The sequence below is a fragment of the Patiria miniata genome, unplaced genomic scaffold (genome assembly GCF_015706575.1).
Source record: "Patiria miniata isolate m_02_andy unplaced genomic scaffold, ASM1570657v1 HiC_scaffold_17, whole genome shotgun sequence".
Taxonomy (NCBI): domain Eukaryota; kingdom Metazoa; phylum Echinodermata; class Asteroidea; order Valvatida; family Asterinidae; genus Patiria; species Patiria miniata.
The window spans coordinates 4,597,244-4,619,466 of record NW_024037055.1 but is presented as its reverse complement, the minus strand read 5'-3'; the positions used below and the strand labels follow the sequence as shown (position 1 = coordinate 4,619,466).

Here is a 22,223-nt window from a genome sequence, read left to right as displayed (position 1 = left end):
TATCGGCTGCCGCGTGGTCCCATGGCCTGATGAACGGGGTAATAATTGTAAAGCGCTTTGAGATTGTTGATACGATGGAAAGCGCTATATAAGCACCACGGTTGTTATTATTATTATTATTACGAAAAAAAAGCTCAGATTTTTTTTTAAGTTGGCTAGAATGGTCTCGAAACTACCAAAAAAACTAGGATTCAACAATACAAAAAAGAGGTTCATGAGACAAGCTGAAGTCTAATTTCCTTCTAGGTTACACTACTGATTGAGATGTTCTCAATAATTATCAAAAATATCTGCTCTTCAAGATATATTTACATTTCTAGAGGTAATGGCAAGCAACACATTTTAAATATAAGTTCTAACTGATCAATACTGAGATTAGTTTCACAGTAGTTGTCATTATCAATAAAGTTACAGATTTTACAAAATGATAGTTGTTTAATTTTGTCCATAAGTTGATAATCATCCATAAACATGCATCCCCTCATTTATTCAACAAAAAAAAGGATATTATTTTCCCAAACATTTTGGAGGGTATATTTTACATTTCCTGATTTTAGTAGTTATACTTTTGTCCAGTGGTGTGCATTAACGGGTAGTTCAGTAACCGGGTACCCTATTGAAGTAAAACACGGGTATCCGGGTACCCGTAAAAGAAACCCAACCCTAAAATTCAAATCCCGGGAGTTACCCGAAGGGCATTATTCATGCGGCTTTACGGTGTAAGCTGCAACTTTCCCTAGCGTCATCTGTCGCGCCTTAAAATGCACATAAACGTGAAATCTGTTTTTGTTCTCCATGTAGCCTGGTTTTCATTTTAAAAATTTTCCACAAATGACATTCCAAACCTCCTTTTTTTATTGTCCGAGAAGTTACTAAGTAATTTGTAAAGTTGGCTACAGGTACCCGATCCCATGATCTGGAATCGCTTCCTGACATCAGCTGGTCGGGTACTCCGGTACCCGGCTCCGATGCAAACCCCTACTTTCATCATTTTACAAAGCTTGGCACTGATCCAGCAATGCCAATGCTAAACAATATTAAATGTTCTTAGATCTACACTGATTGAAAGTCTGTAAAATTGATTCCAGTATTTATAATATCCGACAAAAAGTTGACTTTTTGTGACAGGCGTAATGAGGTGAATTGTGTAGGACTTTTTTTTCTGTACAGAAGAGGGCTATAAATATTTATATTGCTACAATGTGATATTTGGCATGATGTACATACCCTTTTACATGTAGCTGGTAATTCTACAGGGCGAGTCAGAATGATCTGGACCCAAGTTTATAGAGTATATTGAGAAACAAACTGAGTGTTTTATATGAATGGTTATTACCTTGTCTTCCACAAGAATTTTGCTTTTATTCAAATTAGTGGTTGCGGTGAGGAGTTATGCCATTTTCATTGAAGTGGCTCATTTTCCAGTCTGCACACGAAATTGGTTTGCCTTTTTTTTTTTTAAATGTGTCAATATTACTTCAAGTGAGTCAGTCACCATGACTAGGTTTTTATTTGTTATTACACTGCTTCACATCAGTACGCAATTTCAATACATTTGTTGAACAATGGAACCGTGGTTAGCGCGTGTTCTTTGCTAGCGCTTTTCTTCAAAATGGTACCATGGATATACGTACAACTTTTACCAAATATGGCCAAAGTACCAGCCTATAACATATCTCATTTGCATTTGTCTTGACAATTGCTAAATACTTTAAAGATTTTCTTTAAGTTGGGTCCACATCATTCTGACTTGCCCTGTATTTTGTGCTTATTATATACAAAAGCTGAATTATTTAAAAGGAAGCCTGATATTTACCTCTAATTGGGACAAAAATCTACTCAAACCCTTCTTAAACAGCAAGTGATACTTTTTTTGTCATATCCAGCATATCCTGTACTATTTGCAGGGTTCCCACACCTTTAGGACAATAAAATTTGCTGACTTTTTCGTGACTTTTCCCTGTCCAAATTATGAAAATCCATCAAATTCATCAAAATGCAGATCAAAACTGCAACAGAAACACTACGAAGTTTTACATTTAAAATAACAAAACAAAATTCATGACTTTCCATGACTTTTGTCATTTTTACAAATTTCCATGACCCTTGAAATTGAAAATAAACTTGAACGACTTTTCAAGGTTTTTTTCCAGGCCACAGGATCAACCGTGTATTTATAATAATCAGCATCAAGAGAAATGACAACCTTATAAAGAACCCAATTAGACAGCCATGATAACCCCTTTTAAACATCAGATCCATTTCCTGTACAAAACAATCAAGGAAACTTGAAATCAAGATTGCAGGGAGATGAGGGTTCTGAAAAAAACCCTGAAAGTTATTAGATAAGAAGTGCCCTTTTTCTGCCTCCTCATACCCCACCATCAGGGGATCATATCCTCCACACACACTACTACCAATCATGGGAAAAATACACCTGGAGGGCTTCAAAATGCCCCAACATTGTTCAGCCTGTTTATCTCTTCCTGCTGGGCGCCTGCTTCACCCCGGCATGGTAGAACTCCCGATAGTCCGGGTCCTCGCTGAACGACTGATTGAGCTGCATGAAGGTGGGTCGGTCCTTGGCGTCGTACGACCAGCACCGGAGCATGATGTCGTAGATTTTGCGGGAACAGTCGTCCGGCTGGGGCAGCCGGCCGCCGGCTTCAATCATCTTAATCACCTGAAAAGGACGGGTGGGAAAAAAGGGAGATGTGCAAATGTGCCATACAAAGCGTATGTTGCCTCCAGACAGCTTATCAACTCAATGTAACACTTCCTTTGGTCATTGTTTTAGGAGATAATTGTGCAAAGAGTCCAACTGAGATCTTTCAGAGAATGATTTTATGACGTTTTTGGTGTTTCCAGCAGCCGATTTCACAAAACAGAGCTTAAACTACGCCATACGTAGGACTTGCGCAACAAATGTGATGCGCAGCTGTGCAATACAACTTACAATCGATTTCACGAAACTTGGCGTAGCTGCGCAATGTTTTAAATAATCTAAACATTTTGGACAAGGATAATGACAGCATTTACGATGGCCGTTTGTGCTTGATTTTTTTCGTTTAAAAACAATCGTTGAGTCACCTCCGCCTGCCATTTTGTAAAGAATTTTGTCAACTTTTTTCAGGAATCATGCGGCAACTCTTAAAAATATATGTCATGAGTAAAATAGCCATTCGTTTACTTCAAACACAAAGCAGTAAATGTCTTGTATCGACCTTGATAAGTTGGTAAGACCAATCAACAGGCCCGTCGCCAGCCCTGAGCATGGGGGGGGGGGGGCACAGTAGCAACTAGGGGGATCACTACCATAAAAATACAAAATATATATGTATGGCTTTTGCCGTTGGGGGGGGGGGGGGGGGGGGGCAAGTGCTTGCCAAGTCCCCCCTTAGCAACGGGCCTGCCAATCAAGCAGAGTAGACAGGCTCTCAGAACCAAGGCTGAGTCTAATATTAACATGTTCCTGTGAAGTTGTCATTGTCGAAAAAGAAGTTTCCATCAATCTTACATCAGATCCCATCATGTCCCCGTAGGGTTGGTCTCCGAAGGTGTACATCTCCCACAGAGTGACTCCGAAACTCCATACGTCAGACGCATGGGAGAACGTCCCGAAGTAGATGGACTCAGGCGCATACCTTGAAAACATGAGATTGGAGAAAATTGAAACAGACAAATGTCGTTCAGCAGGACATAAAGGTCTTATTAAAACCAGGACATTATTTGTGAGCCGTTATGGCAAAATGAGACAGAACTGGGTTCAGGTTGTTGAACGATTTTGCGTAATTAATTGCCAAATCTGCTTGCACATCACAGACCCTTGCTATGCAAGGGAATTCCACAGACTATCCAAAATTTCCCAGAGGTCACAAATTCCAATTCGCGTTTGCTTATGTGCAGAGCATAAACCAGCCTTTCGGTGGTTAATAAACATACCATTTGACAGGCCATCTACCCCCCGATGTTGCCCGGTAGTAGTCGTTGTTTTCGCCAGTTGCACGTGACAACCCAAAATCACTGATCTTGACCTAAAAAAGTAAATTTAATTTTTCATTAAAGGGCCCATGCAATGCATTTTGTTTTTAATGCAATCCTCAAAATGCATTTCTGTGTCCCATTTCATCTTATTTTCAATTTTCGTTTTGCCACTTTTCAAGGGTATTTTGGTGCCTTTTTTGGTTATCATGCTAATGCAAATTTCCATATTCATGAGCAAAGTGTAATGTCATTACAGGCAGAAACCTCTCTAACAACTATTTCTGCACAAAAAGTTACCAGAATTTTGGATATTTTGCTGTTGTAATTTTTTGTCTTTGGTGATGCATTGTTGTGTCAGTACATGGCAGTGAGCCAATGAGCAATTTTTCTCACAAATGTTTTCAATGAGCAAACTTTTGGATTCACGTTCGAACAGAATCCAATTTTTTTTTTGGATTTTGTGTAACTTTCTACTCCTCTTAAATGTATGACAACCCTTTGGCATCCCTTTTGGGTAAATTTTAGTTAAAAGTGCACTTGCTTAAACAATTAAAATTTTTCCATGCTTTTCCGGACACTGAGGGTGCTGTTGATGTGATGTCATTTCAGGAAGACACTGCTCAGTGTTTCTAAAAAATATTCATTTCACGGACACTTCAAGTGCAAAAACAACAATACGATTATCACAGGCATGCAACTGGCAAATCACAAAAAAAAAGAGGAAATTCAAATTTTTCCCAGACTTTGTACAGTGTTTTTCTATTTTCAATGGCACACATGGGAAGTAAAAAAAGAGGAAATCAGCTGATCCGAAGAAAAGTTGCATGCCTGTTATCAAGATTTTCAAGGACATAAAATACTTGTAAATCAATATTGACTCTCTTTCAGTAAGTGGCAGCAAAACTTGCAATGTAACCTTTCTGAATGAGCAATGTAACTTTTTACTTATCAGTTCTATTTAAAAGTCCGACCAACCTGCTCTTTGCTCTCCAGCAAGATATTCCTGGCAGCCAGATCCCGATGGACAAACTTCTTGGTCTCCAGGTACTTCATCCCGCATGCTATCTGAGCCGCCCAGAGTCGACAGTTTTCCTCCAAGACCTGATCGGGGTGGTCCTCTAGGAGGTTCAGCAGCGATCCCATCGGCACCAACTCTTGCACCTGTGCTCCAGAGATCAAATAGAACTTGCTTTAACCCCCCTACTGTTTGATCAGTCACACACAGTCACAACTTTCTTCCACTTCCTCTGCCATGCATTTGTACACAGGCTAGTAAAAAAAAAGTCCGGTCACATTCATGTAAACACTGTGACTAGTCAAATTCCATCAACAGACAACAGAGGTAACTGGTAGGTACAGCTGGCATATCAATCACCTCCAGTCAAAGCATGTTTCTATCAAATTAAAGGGAATGTACATCATTGGCTTTTGCTGTAATTTTCAGAAATGAACTATTTGAGGGGTTAGTATAGTAGATCAAATATTGTTACACTGGCATGTTTGAAGTTTGTGTTCGAAAATGCTGGAAAAACCAAGGAAAACAAAAGTGTTCAAGTAGTCTGGTTCCCTGACTCCACTAAAGATGAAATGGACCAATTTACAGATGCCGGAAAATGGTAAGGTAAGGGTACCAGTCTAGCTGGCCTGCACCCGTTCATGAACATGTAACCAATAGCAAACAAAATTTGGACTGAAAAAAATGGTAAATTTGGATCAGTAGATGAAAAATAGTTAGGTTTTTCCAACGGTGGTCGGCCGACCATCTTTGGAAATGTATACAAAAATACCACTTTTCTTGAAAATGACTTCACACCAGGTGCCATAATTTTACAGGATGCTTTAGACTGTCATTTACCAACATCCTAGTAAGGTATTTCATAAAAATGTGGTAGTTTTGTTTTTCGATGTTTGCAAATGTTGTATATTTCCTTTAACAAGGGAATTCGTAGCTCAGTTTAAAAACAGTCACTTGATTGATTTTGACTGCTGTGATGGCGTAGCTGAATGTAACAATGATAATTAATATGAACGAGGCAATGCAACGAATATGTATGAGATGATGGCTATGCATGAGGTGATGAATATGTATGAGGTGATTATCACTACTTACCATCATCATGGGTGGGCCTCTCACCACACCGTGCAGCTTGACGATACAGGGATGGTCCAGGCCGTGCATGACCCTCGCCTCACGGATGAATTCTCGCTGGCCCGCCTGCAGATGTTCCTGGTGTAAGGTTTTCAGTGCCACGTCGTAGTTACGCCACTTGCCTTGCAGGACTGAGCCATACTCCCCCTGGCCTATTTCTTGGCCTATAAAAGCAGGAATCAACGATAGGTTCATGATTCATGATTGGTTCATGATTTACTCGCTGATCCTGATCTGTGACCAAAGTCCATGAGAACTGGACATAAAAATACACAGCCAATAATGCATGTACATATATGTCACAAGTCTGATAATTTAGGACTCTCAATACTGTGTATGAGAGTAACTTAAGGTACTGAAAACATGCAACACAAGAACATAGACTGGCACATGAAACAACCAGTCCAACACCCCTTTAGTACTGAATCAATCAATTGTGTCAAAAGAAACATCAGGTACCTGTCTCTATTTCCACACATCTCTCCATAATCTGCCACCATACGTCTGAAGGGTCAATCTTCTCAAAAAGTTGGACATGTACCAGTCTAGTCTTAGGCTTCAAATTGAAATCACTTGATTTCACTCTCAGGTGCAAAATATTGCCCAAGGGCACACGCACTTGTGTATGGAGTCCATAGTGCAGCCAACCATACACGACTAGTCTACCAAGTTTGGTCGCATTGCTGGTTACGATAGCAGCGGGCATCATAATGTACAGCAGGGAGCCATGACCATAAAGTTTCATCGCTGGACTAGAGACCAATAGACCAAATACTTGCTCCTTACCTTTCACTATGTCCTTTGCGTTGATGTTCACCATGTCGGTCTCCCGGTTGGCCGCCGCTTTTGCCTGCTGCTGCTGTTGCTGCTGCTGCAGCAGTTTCTGCGTGGCCCGCTTCTTAGTCTTGGAGAAGAGACGAGAGAATCCGCTGGGCCTGGCGCTCGGTGGACTCCCTTGCTGGTCCTGGATCCAAAGAGCAAGGGCAAGATGGTTGAAAGATATATTACTCATTGTAACCTAGATACATATTTACAAACCAAACTGTTTACAATGACCCATGATCAGGTAGGTCAAGCTCTCACAGAAGGCTAACACGCCCAGTAGCCTAGTGTCCTACATCCCCGACAACTGCCCTCCGCAGCGAATCAACCACCGGCACTTCGTTACCTGTGCTTATGAGCTAAAGAACGGCCCCTCACTCTGCCCGTCCTGGGTAGCAGACCCATGGAGAGAGCAGTGGCAGAGAATGACCACCAGCCTGCACCACTTCATGCCTGTACCATCAACAAAGCCAGCAGGGCACAACCTCGAGCGCAAGCCCTGGGTTAGGCTCAACCAACTACGGACGGGGTGCGGAAAAACCAACTCGTTCCTCCACCTAGTCTGCGCCATAGCCGACGACACCTGCCCCTGTGGGTCCCCACAGACGACCACGCACATCCTACGAGTGTCCAATTTTCGGCCCTCCCAACGGACCTGCTGGCCTGATCGACCTTGACGACACCACATTGGAGTGGTTGAGAACTGACGTTCCGGTGTGATACCTCCAGGAACGAGTTATACGAACGACGACGAGGTAGGTCAAAATATGTATTCTGAACGTGAGAGCAACTTTGGGCGCGAACTACATGTGTAGTTAACCATAGTTTGACTAATTTCATTCGAACGAAGGACGGTTGGACTACTCTAGTCGACTATTTGGAACCGGACCAATGGCATGGTTGCATCGCTGGTTACCAAGAGGCACTTGGATTATAAAGCACAAGGGGGAACCAGGACCAAGAAGTTTCGTGATGACGTTTTGACCATCAATTGACTGGAGGCGTTCGCGCGTTGCTATAAGTGCGCAGGCGTAAGTTACGTCACAAATCAACCACTAGCTGCCCAATGGTCCTAGCCAGAACTTGCTCTATGATGTACAAAATGTAACACACAAAACATATTTATGACGCTCGCCAAAGTTGCAGTTTACACCGTAACGCCATGCTCACTGTACACACTTGTGTCTTGCTGTATTGATGCATCGATGTGGTACAATTATCGTACCGAGCTTTATAAACAATCTGAACAGCAACTTCCGAGATTTGAAGTTTTGGGTTGTTTTTTTTTAACAGGGACCCGGGTACCTATGCCTTTTTTTCAAATGGGTCCCCGGATCCCGTACTACATTGTGTATATACCCATAAATGCACACCCCTTGTACAGTAGTTAGGCATAACAGACACCATCTTTTGTTGGGTTTACTTGACATGAATAGAACAAACAATGAATAGAACACACACTCTTGTTTTACTTTACTTTCGAGGACAATGCTTTGTGTTTCCCTTTGTCCCTGTAATATAACACTCTCCCATAGACTGAGCACGCAAACTAACTAGAGAGGACCGTTTCCAACAAAAGACCCAACTCCCGAGGACTCCCTTTGTGCATCGGTCCTCGGGGGTAACATGGAACACATACACAGGAACGAGCACAACACTCACCGCAAACGGTCCTTTTCTCATATTCTTTGAAGGACTGGAAGGGGGCCCACTAGCCGGCACAGGGAGCTCCCTGGCCAGATCGGGGGGTCTCGGCCCCAGTATAGGGGGCCGCTCCCCATTTCTCACTGCCCCCCTGGGTGGGTGGTCCGGCACCGCTGGGTACTGGTTTGCAGGGGCGCCGTACTGGCTGATGGGTTGCAAGAGCCGCATGGGGAGCCCGTCGTCGTAGTGCATGTAGTGGTCCACGAGGTGCTCGATGGTGTCAAAGTAGGGGCCGTCGTCGATGAAGAAGCTATCTCCCTATTGGGCGATATCAACAAGCCCTTGCGTAAATTAGCCAATGGGGGGGTTTGTTACATGCATGTCATGGTATTAGCTATACAGGCTTTCTGGATGCACACAAGCCGAAAGTCCTCCCAATTCTGTGAAATACGCCAACCATCAGCTTTGCAGACGAGGTAAAAAATGTACTTGTGATGGATTTTGGTTAAAGGGAAGATACAACATTTGCAATCATCACAAAATGAAATGATCAAATTATCACAAAATACCTTAGTAGATTGTTAGGGCATGACAGTCTAAAGCATCCTGGAAAATCGTGGCTCCTGGTGTGCTGACATTTTCAAGAAAAATTGTATTTTTCCAACGCTGGTCGGCCGACCAGCGTTGGAAAAAACTGGCTTTTTTCAGAAAACTGCTTGGAAACTCTTTGCTGCAAAAACTGCAAAAGCTCTTTGCAATTGATTACACACCTGTGAAGGGGTACAAGCCTGCTAGACTGATTCTCTGACCTTACAATTCCCCAAAGTCTATTAATTCTCTGTTTCGTCTTGAGTGGGGTCAGGGAACCAGACTACTAGAACATTAATGGTTTTCTTGGTTTTTCCAGCATCTCCAAGCCCAAAACGTGAAACAAGTCAGTTTAACAATATTTCTTAACATACTAATCCTCCAAATCCATTTATTTCTAAACACTGAAGCAAAAGCAAATGTTGTACAGACAAGGTGGGTACTATTTTGCTTTTTTGGTGTCCTCATGTACATTGGTGTCCTCCATAATTTGCCTTGGTACTTTCGATCATTTGCCTTGGTGCAATTTCCCATTCCTTGGCGCTCTTTGGTAAAAAGAATTGAGGGGCGGAAATAGAGGGCGCTGTTGGAGCTACCGCGGAACATTTTGGAAGAAAAAAAGATCGACGCGCATGATTAAAATCGACGCGCGCGCTGACCAGAGACCGAGTTATTTATTTTTTTTGGCCTTAGCAAACAACTTAATTGGTTTTAGAGCACAGGGAATGAGCCTAATTGGCCTTGCAGAAAGGGCTATGACTGTCCCAAACCATAAACAATACCTTCTTGTTGATTTCAAAGTTGTAGATGCTGCCGTTGGCGGCCATGGACAGGACGTAGATGCCCACTTTGTGGGAGCTGCTGCGGATCAGGAACTGCCCGTCTTTGGCCCCCTGTTTCTGGATGACCTCCATGGCTTTGTTGCGGTCCAGCATGCCGTGGTCCCAGTGTCCCTTCATGGTCTTGGGGACCAGAGGCTGGTAGTTTTCTGTCGTAAATGGAGATCAAAATACTCATCAGATTCAAGACGGAAATTGACTGGGGCGGCATTTGAGCCTGGGCCTCCGGGAAACTGCCAACTGAGCTATCCAGTCATTTGTTGGTGGTCTCCCAATTTGTTAATGTCTTTGTTCAAAGACTTGGACAACAGGGGGATTAGAACCTCGGGCATCTGGAATGCTGTACCGGTGCGCTACCAACTGAGCTATCTAGCTGCAATTGCGGACTGCAAACTTGTCAATGTTTTTGTTCAAGAGACAATAGTCTGAAGCCAAAAACAGCAGTTTGGTATCATCAGTGCTGGGCTGAAGAGGGTGAAAAAAACGTCATACCTTGCACTTTTACTGACCATTTAAAGGTATACAACATTTGCTGCATGGCTGTAATTTTCAAAAATGGATGGATTTGTGGGTCGATACTGGCAAATATTGTTACACTGGTTTGTTTGAAGTTTTGTGTTCGTATGCTTGAAAAAACAAGAAAAACAATCATAACATTTCCTGTAGTCTGGTTCCCTGACCCCACTTAAGATGAAACGGAGCAATTTATAGACGTCAGGGAATTGTAAGGTCAGGGAACCAATCCAGCTGGCTTGTACCCGTTCATACATGTAGGTGTGTAATCGATTGTGAACAAAATGTGGTCTAATATGGTCAATTTGGGGCAGTATTTAAACAAAACGTCAGTTTTTTTCAATGCGAGCACACCAGGTGGCATGATTTTACAGGATGCTTTAGACTGTCATCCACTAACAGTCCAGTAAGATCTTTCATAATAATTTGGTAGTTTTGTTTGTTGATTGTTGATGTTGTATATTCCCTTTAACATGTGGACCGTTTACCCTCTAAACTGAAAAAAATGTAATCTGTAGTGTAAATTCATCCTAACTCTAAGTTACTTATTAAATTTAACACATAAATAAATGCATAAAATTGATAAATTCAGTTTGTCTGAATAAGATTGTGCCTTTATATTTTCACACTCTGGGTACCATGCACGAACACTTTTTCACTTTAGACCACCCATACACTCTTGTTTTACTATACTCTCGAGGACAATGATTTGTGTTTCCCTTTGTCCCTGTAATACAACACTCTCCCATAGACTAAGCACACAACCTTACTAAAGACAACCGTTTCTAACAAAAGACCCAACTCCCAAGGACTGAAAGGATCTGTTGTTCTCCTTTTGTGTGTCAGTCCTCTACGTTCGCACTGTCCAATATTGAAATTTGTTGGGGGACACAAAAAGCTTTTGTGGATAACTTATTCCCAAACAGGCATGCAACTGGGAATTTGGAATAAAAACGAGGAAACTCCAAACCACACAAGACTTTACCTGTACAGCATATTTCAGTTTGCAATGGCGTCGTCTTTAAGGAAGTGCATTTCATAGTATCTTTTTGATTAATTAATTAACGAAACAGAAGAGGAGTGAAGTGGAATTATTTTAACTCAGTTCTAATTCCCTTGACCCTACGGCTTGAAAAAAACTGGCTGCACACGCTGTACAAACAATGCACATAGGAGGCTTCAACGTTCATTTGCCTTTTCATTTTGTATTGTACGTCACTGAAACCAAAAGTAACGCTGCATAAAAATAATTTATCACAACCAGCTATTTGCATTTAGTTTCGTTTATCATGGAAAGGTCGATTACATGTACAATGTACTTGCAGCCGTTGTTGCAACAACTTACTATGGATTTTTTTTTGGGGGGGGTGGTTCTGTGAGAGAATTTTCAACATGAAAAAAAAAGTGTTTCCTTAACCCACATAAAACAAATTATAAGAAATTTAGTATTCTAGCACTTTCACAAACTTTTAACAAAATTGAAATAATGAAACTCATTATCAAATACATATCTTGAGCCAAAACCATGTATGTGAATACATACCGGTACTAGACAAACAAAACATGAATCTCCATATTATGACAACCTCGACCAGAAACAATATTTGCTGACATCCCAGTAACATTAATGAAATACAATGGATATGCAGCTCCCTAATAATTTATCATCGGTAAAATGTTGCAACATGTACATGTGACAAGTTAATGATATTCACGTGACACTCAGTTTGTGATCCCTTAAAATTAGGGCTGTGGAGCCGCATACGCTGAACATCCGAACAGCAATTTTTTTTTTTTAACCCAAATATCCAAAAATGTGAGCACTCTTGAAGAAAAGATGAAAAATGTCCACGATGTTATTAAGGGAAATTCGGCTCGGGTAATTATCAGCATCCAGACACCAATCGGTCATAAACTTACACGTTGTAATAATAATAATAATAATAATAATACCGGATCTTATATAGCGTAAGTATCTACCAACAATTAGGTACTCAAGGTGCTTATGTCTATTTAAGTTTATGAGAAATATGAGACCCATTATGTAGCACCTTTATAAGGGTTTACAAGGTGCTGCGGCGCATATTGCAGCCACTGTCAGAAACACTGTAGTGTTTAATACCGGCCAAGCACATATTTATTCCTATTCATAAATACCTTTTGGGTCAAAAAATCAAAGTTTTTCAGTCCAAAAGTCAAAACAAGTCAAAAATGATAAATTCCCAAAGAATTTGTTCAACAATTTTACTTCATGTTTTTCGGAACACCCTCATATACATAAGCCTCTCTCAAATAGTCATAAACAATTTCTTATATGAAGATTGGCGCGCACGTTGGGTGTACTGCGCATTGTGGCGCAGAGTGCAGCTGTGTTGGTGTAGTGTGAATTCGACATACAGACTCAATTGGTAGTATTGCATATAAGTGAAAATTGTGAGCGTTCAACCAATAAAAGACTAAAAGGGACCAGATCTCATAGGAATTCCAATTTCATGTGACACTGGAAAAGTGTTCAAGACCAGCCAGCCAGTGTTTTATCAACCGCTTAAGACTGGCCAAGTGACGGGCTCCCGACCAATAGGAATGGGTAAACTGTCTTAGGTACTTATGAAGGCAATTTAAATGTGTTTTTCCCAGAAAGGAAGTCGACTTATCATATAACAATTTCGTCTTTAAAATATTTCTCTTTGTTTGCTTTAACTGCCTATGACCCCTGCCTGGAATTGCTGGATGCCAATCATCCTGTGATGACAAACATTTCCTGTTTTCTGCGAAATGAAAGAACGTTAGACAAAATATTGTCGCAGAGTGTTTACACTCCTGCTTTCTATCCAGCAAGTTTGGGTAACGTTTCGATTTACATTTTTCATGTTTTTATACTTTCAGATGTACCATGTGTACTGTACACTGACATCTGCGATGCAAGTACAGGTACATATATCACAGACACGAGTACATCCTTAATATTTTTGGTTTTTATTTTCAAGCAGATTGAACCAGAATGTATAGGAAAAAGCTAGCTTACCCTTTATTCCAAGGCATGTTTGCACTTGGAACCCAGCATGGGTCTTCATACCAGTACCAGTATATCACTTCCATTAATACCAAAAAACTAATACATTATTAGACCCAAAAAAATTAGTTAGTCTCTGGTCAGCGCGCGCGTCGATTTTGATAGTGTGCGTCAAGTTTTTTTTTCTTAAAATTTTCCGAGGTAGCTACAACAGCACATCTCCTCAATTTGTGGGCAGCTCGACTCCAAATGATGGAGAGCACCAGGGTAAATGATGGAGGACACCAAGGTATATGAGGACAAAAAAAAAGAAATTAAGTACCCACCTTGTCGGTACAATCCAAGCTTGAAAAAAAAGCAAAAAGCACCACGGCATCAATTCTCTTTGGTCTGACCAGAGACCGATTATTTTTTTTTGGGGGGGGCTTACATTTACCGGTATTTTCTTCCTTGATTGACGAATACGGGCCAGTTATCACTGTACAATCACGAGGCCCCCTTCAATGGAGAAAACATTGTGCACATTACTGTACAAAGCAACTGCTCCATCACAGATTGTCTGAACAACAGCTAGCTTTCACCACTGCAGGGGCCTCTGTGATAGAAATTATAGCGTGTCCGGATTGGTTTATACATGTACCTGGTACGTGTACACTAAGCCTATGCAAGTAATGCTGTATACTCAGACTTACTCAATGCTCGGATCGTGGCATCGTGCTCGTACCGCCGGGCCAGATCCAGGGGCGTGTCGTTGTCCACGCTCCGGGGGTGGCACGGCGCCCCGAATCGCAGCAGCTCCTCCACGCACTTGCTGTGGCCGCGCATGGCGGCCTCGTGCAGCGGGACCCAGCCCGTCATGGGGTGGCGCAGGGTGGGGTCCGCACCCCGCTGCAGAAGCAACTTGCAGATGTGCGGAAGGTTGTGGATGCATGCGGTCTGCCGAGAAATCATGAGAACAAAAACAAGATGAGATGTGACTGGATCCAATGAGTTTTAAGGGTAATTTAAACTTTACCCAAGTGCCCCTCTTGCGGACATGAATGTGGCCCCTTGAGCATAAACGTGCCCCCTCGAGATGAAAAAAAGTGGCCCTAGAATTTCGGATATAATTTGTTTTTAGTAACCATTTCCCAATGAGAGAGTTCTGATATGAACAAGGAATATGAAAACCAAGCCCCAAAACCCTTCTACAAAGCGCCCTGAAAATGGGCACATAATGCGTAGTTTGCATAATGGCCAGTTTTGAAGAGCGCCCCCTATTTTGGAAGGTGGCACCAGCCCCCCCCCCCCCAAAGCGCCGCAAATAATGTTCCTATTCCTTGCATAGTACATGCACATGTACATTAATAATATGTTATTTGTTGATAAAGTATACATTTTAATATTATGCACACACTTCCTTGATACTGTAGCTGATTTTTCACAGAATTTGTAACAAAAGTGGGTATTTTTCACATTACAGTTTAACCTTTAAGCCCGCAAAGCATCCTGCAACCGCCCTGCCATTTACTCCCCAAACCGCCCAGCAAGCTTTTATTGATTAACCCTTACTCTCTGAGGGTAGTTTACTGCATGTCAGTTGGTTATGCCAATGCCCTCCAGCTGCAGTTTATTGGAGGATACTTTGATGTAGCAGTGAAGGCTCCAATTGGCAGGAGTTGGAGGCCCTGGAGGGTGCCTGATACTGACCAGCTGGGGGCACTCACTTTGTTATCAGAGGACTCTCATTGTTCTCTGTGGCATGTATTGGAGTGCCTGTCCAGTTACCCTTGAAATGACATGGCAGATATTGGAGGGCCATGCAAAAAACATAGGAGATTTTCTTGAGGCACATATTGGCATGCGTTGGAGGGTCTAGTAGGGTAAGGGTTAATGGAGGAGTACAGTATACAATGTAATACAATTTAATACAAGTGTAGCACTCAAGGGTTATTAACACTCATTTGGCATGGTTTCCGTGACAAAAATAGCTTTTCAAGGAAATTCAACTTATTGGCATATTTCTTGGAAAGCTACAGTGTACTGCATGTACCATTAACAATACATTTTCCACAGAGTACATGTAAATTCCTCTGCTGAAATCTCCCTTTAAAAACACTTTTTGCCCCAAATCCATGCACGTACCGTAGTAGTAGGCCTGGAAAAGCTAAACGATCCCATGTGTGCGACCGGAGGCAAATGAAGAACATGCCCATGATTATCGCAAGGAAACATTCACACGCTCCTGGGAAGTGTTCCATTAAAGTCCGGAGTGTGTCATTCCTATATATTCCCCCCAGCCCCATGCTGCAAGGAAAGGTGAACTATGTACGCTGTGTAAGTCATTTCCCTACAATAACCTGCAGATGGGCACCAAGTGCGCGCCGTTAATACACAGCACGGGGGCTTCATCAATCACTTACGGCCTTGTCACTTCCCTCCGATCATAACATACAGCCAACTTTATCTATTTTAGGAGACAGACGGGTAGCAATTAATCATATCTAAGATATCAAATTAAGGCTACGCTTGTTGAGAGGCTACATCATCTCAACACTGAAGTATGCAGGCAGAAACCTGGACTTTACAACAAGATTCCATTTTTACAACGTGGGTTTGTTTAAAAACTTAACAACAAAATTTAGTCATATCTAAGACATCAAATTAAGGCTACGCTTGTTGAGAGGCTACATCATCTCAACACTGAAGTATGTCGGGCAGAAACCTGGCCTTTACAAGAAGATTCCATTTTTACAACGTGGGTTTGTTTAAAACTTTACAACAAAATTTAGTCATATCTAAGACATCAAATTAAGGCTACGCTTGTTGAGAGGCTACACGTACATCATCTCAACACTGAAGTATGCGGGCAGAAACCTGGACTTTACAACAAGATTCCATTTTTACAACGTGGGTTTGTTAAAACTTTACAACAAAATTTAGTCATATCTAAGACATCAAATTAAGGCTCCGCTTGTTGAGAGGCTACCCTGTACATCATCTCAACACTGCAGTATGCGAGCAGAAACCTGGACTTTACAACAAGATTCCATTTTTACAACGTGGGTTTGTTAAAACTTTACAACAAAATTTAGTCATATCTAAGACATCAAATTAAGGCTCCGCTTGTTGAGAGGCTACCCTGTACATCATCTCAACACTGAAGTATGCGGGCAGAAACCTGGACTTTACAACAAGATTCCATTTTTACAACGTGGGTTTGTTAAAACTTTACAACAAAATTTAGTCATATCTAAGACATCAAATTAAGGCTCCGCTTGTTGAGAGGCTACCCTGTACATCATCTCAACACTGAAGTATGCGGGCAGAAACCTGGACTTTACAACAAGATTCCATTTTTACAACGTGGGTTTGTTAAAACTTTACAACAAAATTTAGTCATATCTAAGACATCAAATTAAGGCTACGCTTGTTGAGAGGCTACATGTACATCATCTCAACACTGCAGTATGCGAGCAGAAGCCTGGACTTTACAACAAGATTCCATTTTTACAACGCGGGTTTCGTTAAAACGTTTGTGAAAATTTGTACATGGATTGGCGATCGTGTAGTGTAGGGCCCGGTTCCTATAAGGGAACAAAATCAACTTTAAAATTATTGGACCTACCAAAGTAGTTGGCGACATTCTCAATAAACAGGTATGTCATAGATAGAGGGCAGGGTTTTGATGTTTTTAGGGGAATTCAGGGTAAAATGACGATGACAGCTCGGCGACGACACGCGACCCGAAAATAAAGATGGCGATCACCGCGCGATGTACCGTGAGCACGCACGGCGCGCTGAATCCCAAGGCACAAACAGCGCAGGAAAATTGTGGTTTCTACCCCAAGAATCTGTTCAAAATTGTAAAACGGGTGTCAGTCTGCTTTTGACTGTAAAGGTGATTTTTGAGCAATAAAAATCATTTTTGACTCTAATTTGATCAAAACAAAACAGGGGCCCTACACTTCACGCTCGCCGATGGATTTAGACTTGTTATCGTTTAAACGTGTAAATATCACATCCTTAATCAAGAGGAGTGTCTGATGAGACGAGGGCGACATGACATGACTTACATGCAGCGGGGTGACGCAGTTGCTGTCCTTGCAGTTGACGCTGGCCCCACTCTCCAGGAGTTTCTCCACCACCTTGGCGTCCCCCAACATGGCGGCGTCGTGCAGCACCGTCTGGCCCGCCATGTTGCGAGCATCCAGTGGGCAGCAGTACGGGCTCTGTAGAATCCTGTTGATGAGCTTCAGGTCGCCGTCTATCACAGCCCTGGTGAAGCGATGGACGACAAAGACAAATTTAACATTTCATTTTTCCCAAGTCATAAACCACATCTATATATCTAAACTCGCTTAAAGGGAATATACAACATTTGCAAACATCAAAAAACAAAACTACCAAATTATCACGAAATACCAGTGCCTTACCTTAGTGACTGACAGTCTAAAGAATCCTGTAAAATCTTGGCACCTGGTGTGCCGACTTTTTTTTAAGAAAAGCGGTATTTTTGTATCAATTAATTTATTATATTTAGTTAGTCCACATTTTCTTTGCAATCGATTACACAAGATACCTAATTCCCTGACCTTACCATTCCCCTACGTCTATAAATACTGTGGTCCGATTTATGTCGTTATTGTACTATGTTCTGCACCTGTGTAAGGGTGTGGTCCTGCCCCTCCGTCTGGCCATGGCTGGGGGGACCTCCCCCTTGCAAAAATCAACTAGTCTTGTCGACAAGCCATTGGCTCCTTCCACATAGAAGTTAATCAGCGCATCCAGTCCCTGAAATAAGGGACCGTTGTCCACCTGGGTTGTCAAAAAAAGATTTTAAAAAACCAAACATTTTAAATGACTCTCCGAAACTTTTGCAAGGGCTTTGATTTTTTTTTAAGTTAACAGATAAACAATAAACCATCCTGCTGTACTAACCCTAACCGCCCTGAATCCTCCAAAATCCTTTTTGCAAATTGGAGGAATTTGCAGGATTGAGGTTACATGGCCAAAGTGTGTTGCTGATTTTGGAGTACGCACTGTGTCAAGGTCTTGGGCCGGACCTTGTGTTGTTTATGCTCAGCCGTGCATAAATTTAGTCCTTGATTATACTTGACATCCTCCGCACTGCTCCAGGATGTCACTGGAGGATTTTGCAGGATTCAGGCAGTGGTCACCCCTCCATGGACCATATTCAAGAAACAACAGAGGAATTTGCAGGATTGAGGCTATATGCTATTTTTCCATGAGGCCAATTGGAGGATTTTGCAGGATTGAGGCTACATCCTAGCAAAAAGGCACAGGGAGTTAGGGCTAGTAGAAAACCATGACTCCTTTTTTTTTAAATGCTACCGCAAATATTTTGTTTTGAAATTGTTTTGAAAAAAAAAATTCGAAATGACTGAAAGTTTGACACGTCAAATGGAAAAACTGTCACAAGTTGCATTATTCAGGGCTCTCTAGTTTTCAATAAAAATTAACCAAAAAGAGATGTCGAAACTGAGACAGGCTCCACCTACCTGATAGTAGAAATCGCCCAGGCAGTGTATCTGAAAGTGCTGGGGCTGGGAGTCGTGGATGAGCGACACGACAAAGTCACCGGGCGAGCTGGTGCTTTCCCGGACAAGAAACAACCCCTCCGTGTTGCCGTTGTCCTGAAGGATGTGAACGGCGGTCTCTCGCGTGATCTTCCCGTGGAACCACAGAAGGTTCTTCTCTTGTTCCTTGGCATTGGCTTTGTCCTTGATGAGGGCAAAAGTGAAGTTTAGGAAGTCTAAATTTCCAAAGTTCTACAACGTTTTTTTATTGTTCAAGTTGACTTCTACAACCTCAAGCAATCTTCCTTTTCTCTTTAGTTTTTGACAAAAAATACCAGAGTCTTATCCCTGCTATGCCCAGTGCAGTTGGCAGAGAATTATCAGACCTTTCAAAACATTTTAAATTTGCCTGACTAAAAGGGTTTTGAAAGGTGCAATAGTGCTGGAACTTTGAAACTTTTCGAAAGGTTTCGGAAGGTGAAGCAACTCTGTGGGCAAATTCAGTAAGTTGCCTTTCAATACCTTTCGAAAGGAATTGAAAGGTGTGGTAGTGCAGTAACAATAAATTCTGGAGGATTTTAAAAGGTCCTGCATTTTTTGTCCTCCAATTTGCCAGAATCCAGATTTTGAGGTGTTTTGAATGGTCTAACTACAGTATCTACCAACAATTAGTACTCAAGGCGCTGGTAATTGTGTGGTTTTTTTTTTTTGAAGTTTTATGAGCAATATGAGACCCATTATGTAGCATAAATATGACTTGTTTTAACCTAATATTGTTTTTCAGTTGTTGCCATACAGAACAAAAAAAAATACGCACAACCATACTGTCAAGAACTGGCAATTTGTTTGTGTTATTCTTGCATCTTAGGATCCGTCTTTTCATTTTTTTCTTTTGTGTAAAAAATTATATTAACCCCATGCGCATCGGAAGTGGTCATGGCCGTGGCCGCTAATCCTCATTGGAATGCAGTTGCCAGCTGCGGTATGCTGTGGCACACGGCTAGTGGGTAGTTCCACAGCTGCTGCTTTTGTGCAGTCCCGCTACCACACAAAGGCTGTGCAGTCATGCGGGCCACTTGCTCTATGTGTGGAGGAATGTCCCCATTATAACCAGTCTTTAAGGGGTTAAAAAGCGCAAAGCCCCTTCTGATGCTCCGTATTTCTTTCAGACACCCTGTCCACAAGAGAAAATCGTTAAAATCGATCGTTTGTATTTTTTTCCTGCAGACAATGTACATGCTCATGAAATTTTTCAGGAATCGTTGCTACTCTATGGGACATTGTAATCAACAAGTTATTGTACATTCCTCAGATCGAACATCATTGTCTGTAGTTATAAATTAATGTAAATAATAATGATTATGATCGAAAAAACAAAACAAAGGAGAAGTGACATTCCAACATGTACAATCAGCGAAGCTATGAAAATATAAAAATTACTGGATGGGAAAAGTAAGCAAGTGAATATGCGTAAATTATGACATCGGCAGGGGAAAGAATATAGTATCCAGACACCACTTCTTTGGTCGTGTACAAAGTCTACCGAGAGCCGAGAGCAACAAGTACAAAGTATTTTCTAACAAAATTGGAAATGTTTTTCGGTCCCAGATTCATGTATTTAACATTTCAGCAATAACTGACGTTCATTGAGATAATTTTAGGCCTACATGTATATGATGAAAGAAAAAGTGGCGTCAGGATGCAACATAGTTTTACGCAGCCATGGCAGCAGGATATGAACATATGCCACAAAATGTTCACCACCACAAAAGTAAACAACTAACTTTGTTTCAGGAACAGTGCAACATTAGGTTAGTTTCCTTTCAACAAGACCTTTGAAACAGGATAAATAAACAATCTTAAACATAAAACTTGAATTACGGCGATTTCAGGACGATGTGCCCCTTTTAAGAAATTTTCACTTTGCAGTTTCTAAGTCATTATTATTCAAAAAAATTAACAATAATATTATTATTCATGTAAATGTACCATGTTGAGCCAGGAGACATGATATCATAATTTCTTTGAAAAGTGAGAGACATCGGTCATTAAGGAGACATTTTCAAGTCTCCCTAATGTCACAGCCCCCCCTTCAGAGGCAAAATTGTATTGTCGCAATCGGGTTATTTTTGTTGCTCGTGGCCTTTTTAGTAAACATACCGAAATTTGTGGAAAAAGGACAAGGGAATATTGGTTAGGGCACATTTAAGTTTGAACAATTTTGTGCACAAGTCTATGGGAATGTCTCCCAAACGTCCAATCCAAGTTTATATTGACTGATAATTTTTAATATTATTTACGAGTGATCAGTTATAAACAAAGCTCTTAACATGTTTAAGGAAAACGAACACTTTGAAAGGGTGGCCCGTAACTACACAATCGCCAGATTTTACCTTGATCAGGAATTCTTCCAGTGGTATCGTCTTCAAGATCTCATCCAAAGGTGTCAGCTTCTGACGCACCGTGTCGCAACTGACTTCCGGGTAGGTGCCGTACTCGTCTTGCGGCATCGGCAAGGTGAAGTCCAGCGACGGGCCGCCGGCGCTGTTGTTGTGTTCTCCGCGCGAAGCAGACATTTCCCCGAGTTTCCCGCTGCAGATTTCAATGTTGGCAATGTCCCGAGTGCTCAGTCGACACGCGGACGGGTTTCGATTCCTTCTGTCATACTAAAAACTTCCCTTTTTTAGTGAACCAAAATGAGGAACGTGTACGCACTCAATCGACCACATTTAATTTCCGTGTGTTTCTGAGAAGTAAGTCAAAGGTCATCTACAAGTTTAAAGTGCGCCCTCAATATTGTGAAAACCTAAATTCACGCTAAACAGTAGACAAACACTGCATGTACTCTTCAAGTTTTATTTACAGCTACTGCCACTTTCGGTACACTTCAGCACTTATAAAACTTTTGTTCTTTTTTAACCAGATTATCACAAACGCACACTATACCTTTCCCCCTGCACACACAAAAAAATAACAGATGTGGCTGCAGCGCCCTCCTCTGTCACAGATTAGAGAGTGTCTGCTAAGAAAAAGGCAACAAATATTTATTCCTCGGTTTGGAAAAGAACTCATCTTAATTTTGTTCACCAATCAACCTCTTTTTTCTTTTTAATTGTTTAATTAAGTTTAGGACTCCCTCCCACCCCGACCAA

General features: G+C 41.6%; 1 protein-coding gene across 1 annotated transcript; it reads right to left on the bottom strand.

Annotated features, from left to right (window-relative positions):
- Window positions 1–1,515: 1,515 nt before the first annotated feature.
- LOC119723559 (tyrosine-protein kinase HTK16-like) lies at window positions 1,516–21,846 on the bottom strand. Its single transcript, XM_038194274.1, has 13 exons — window positions 21,465–21,846; window positions 19,054–19,275; window positions 18,195–18,349; window positions 17,608–17,809; window positions 14,245–14,488; window positions 9,970–10,175; window positions 8,618–8,917; window positions 6,920–7,097; window positions 6,095–6,297; window positions 4,960–5,145; window positions 3,943–4,034; window positions 3,518–3,644; window positions 1,516–2,683 (listed from the first exon to the last, which is right to left on the bottom strand). Exons 1-13 carry the CDS (start codon window positions 21,645–21,647, stop codon window positions 2,477–2,479), a joined length of 2,505 nt encoding a protein of 834 aa, XP_038050202.1. The 5' UTR covers window positions 21,648–21,846; the 3' UTR covers window positions 1,516–2,476.
- Window positions 21,847–22,223: the final 377 nt, after the last annotated feature.

What these genes read in the sequence shown, in the direction of transcription:
- LOC119723559 (XM_038194274.1), bottom strand. Translation starts at nt 21,647, where the DNA reads ATGTCTGCTTCGCGCGGAGAACACAACAACAGCGCCGGCGGCCCGTCG. An exon ending in CGCAAAGGACATAGTGAAAG is followed by an intron (nt 6,298 to 6,919) that starts GTAAGGAGCAAG and finishes CTGCTTTTATAG; the next exon opens with GCCAAGAAATAGGCCAGGGG. An exon ending in GAGGCCCACCCATGATGATG is followed by an intron (nt 5,146 to 6,094) that starts GTAAGTAGTGAT and finishes TCTGGAGCACAG; the next exon opens with GTGCAAGAGTTGGTGCCGAT.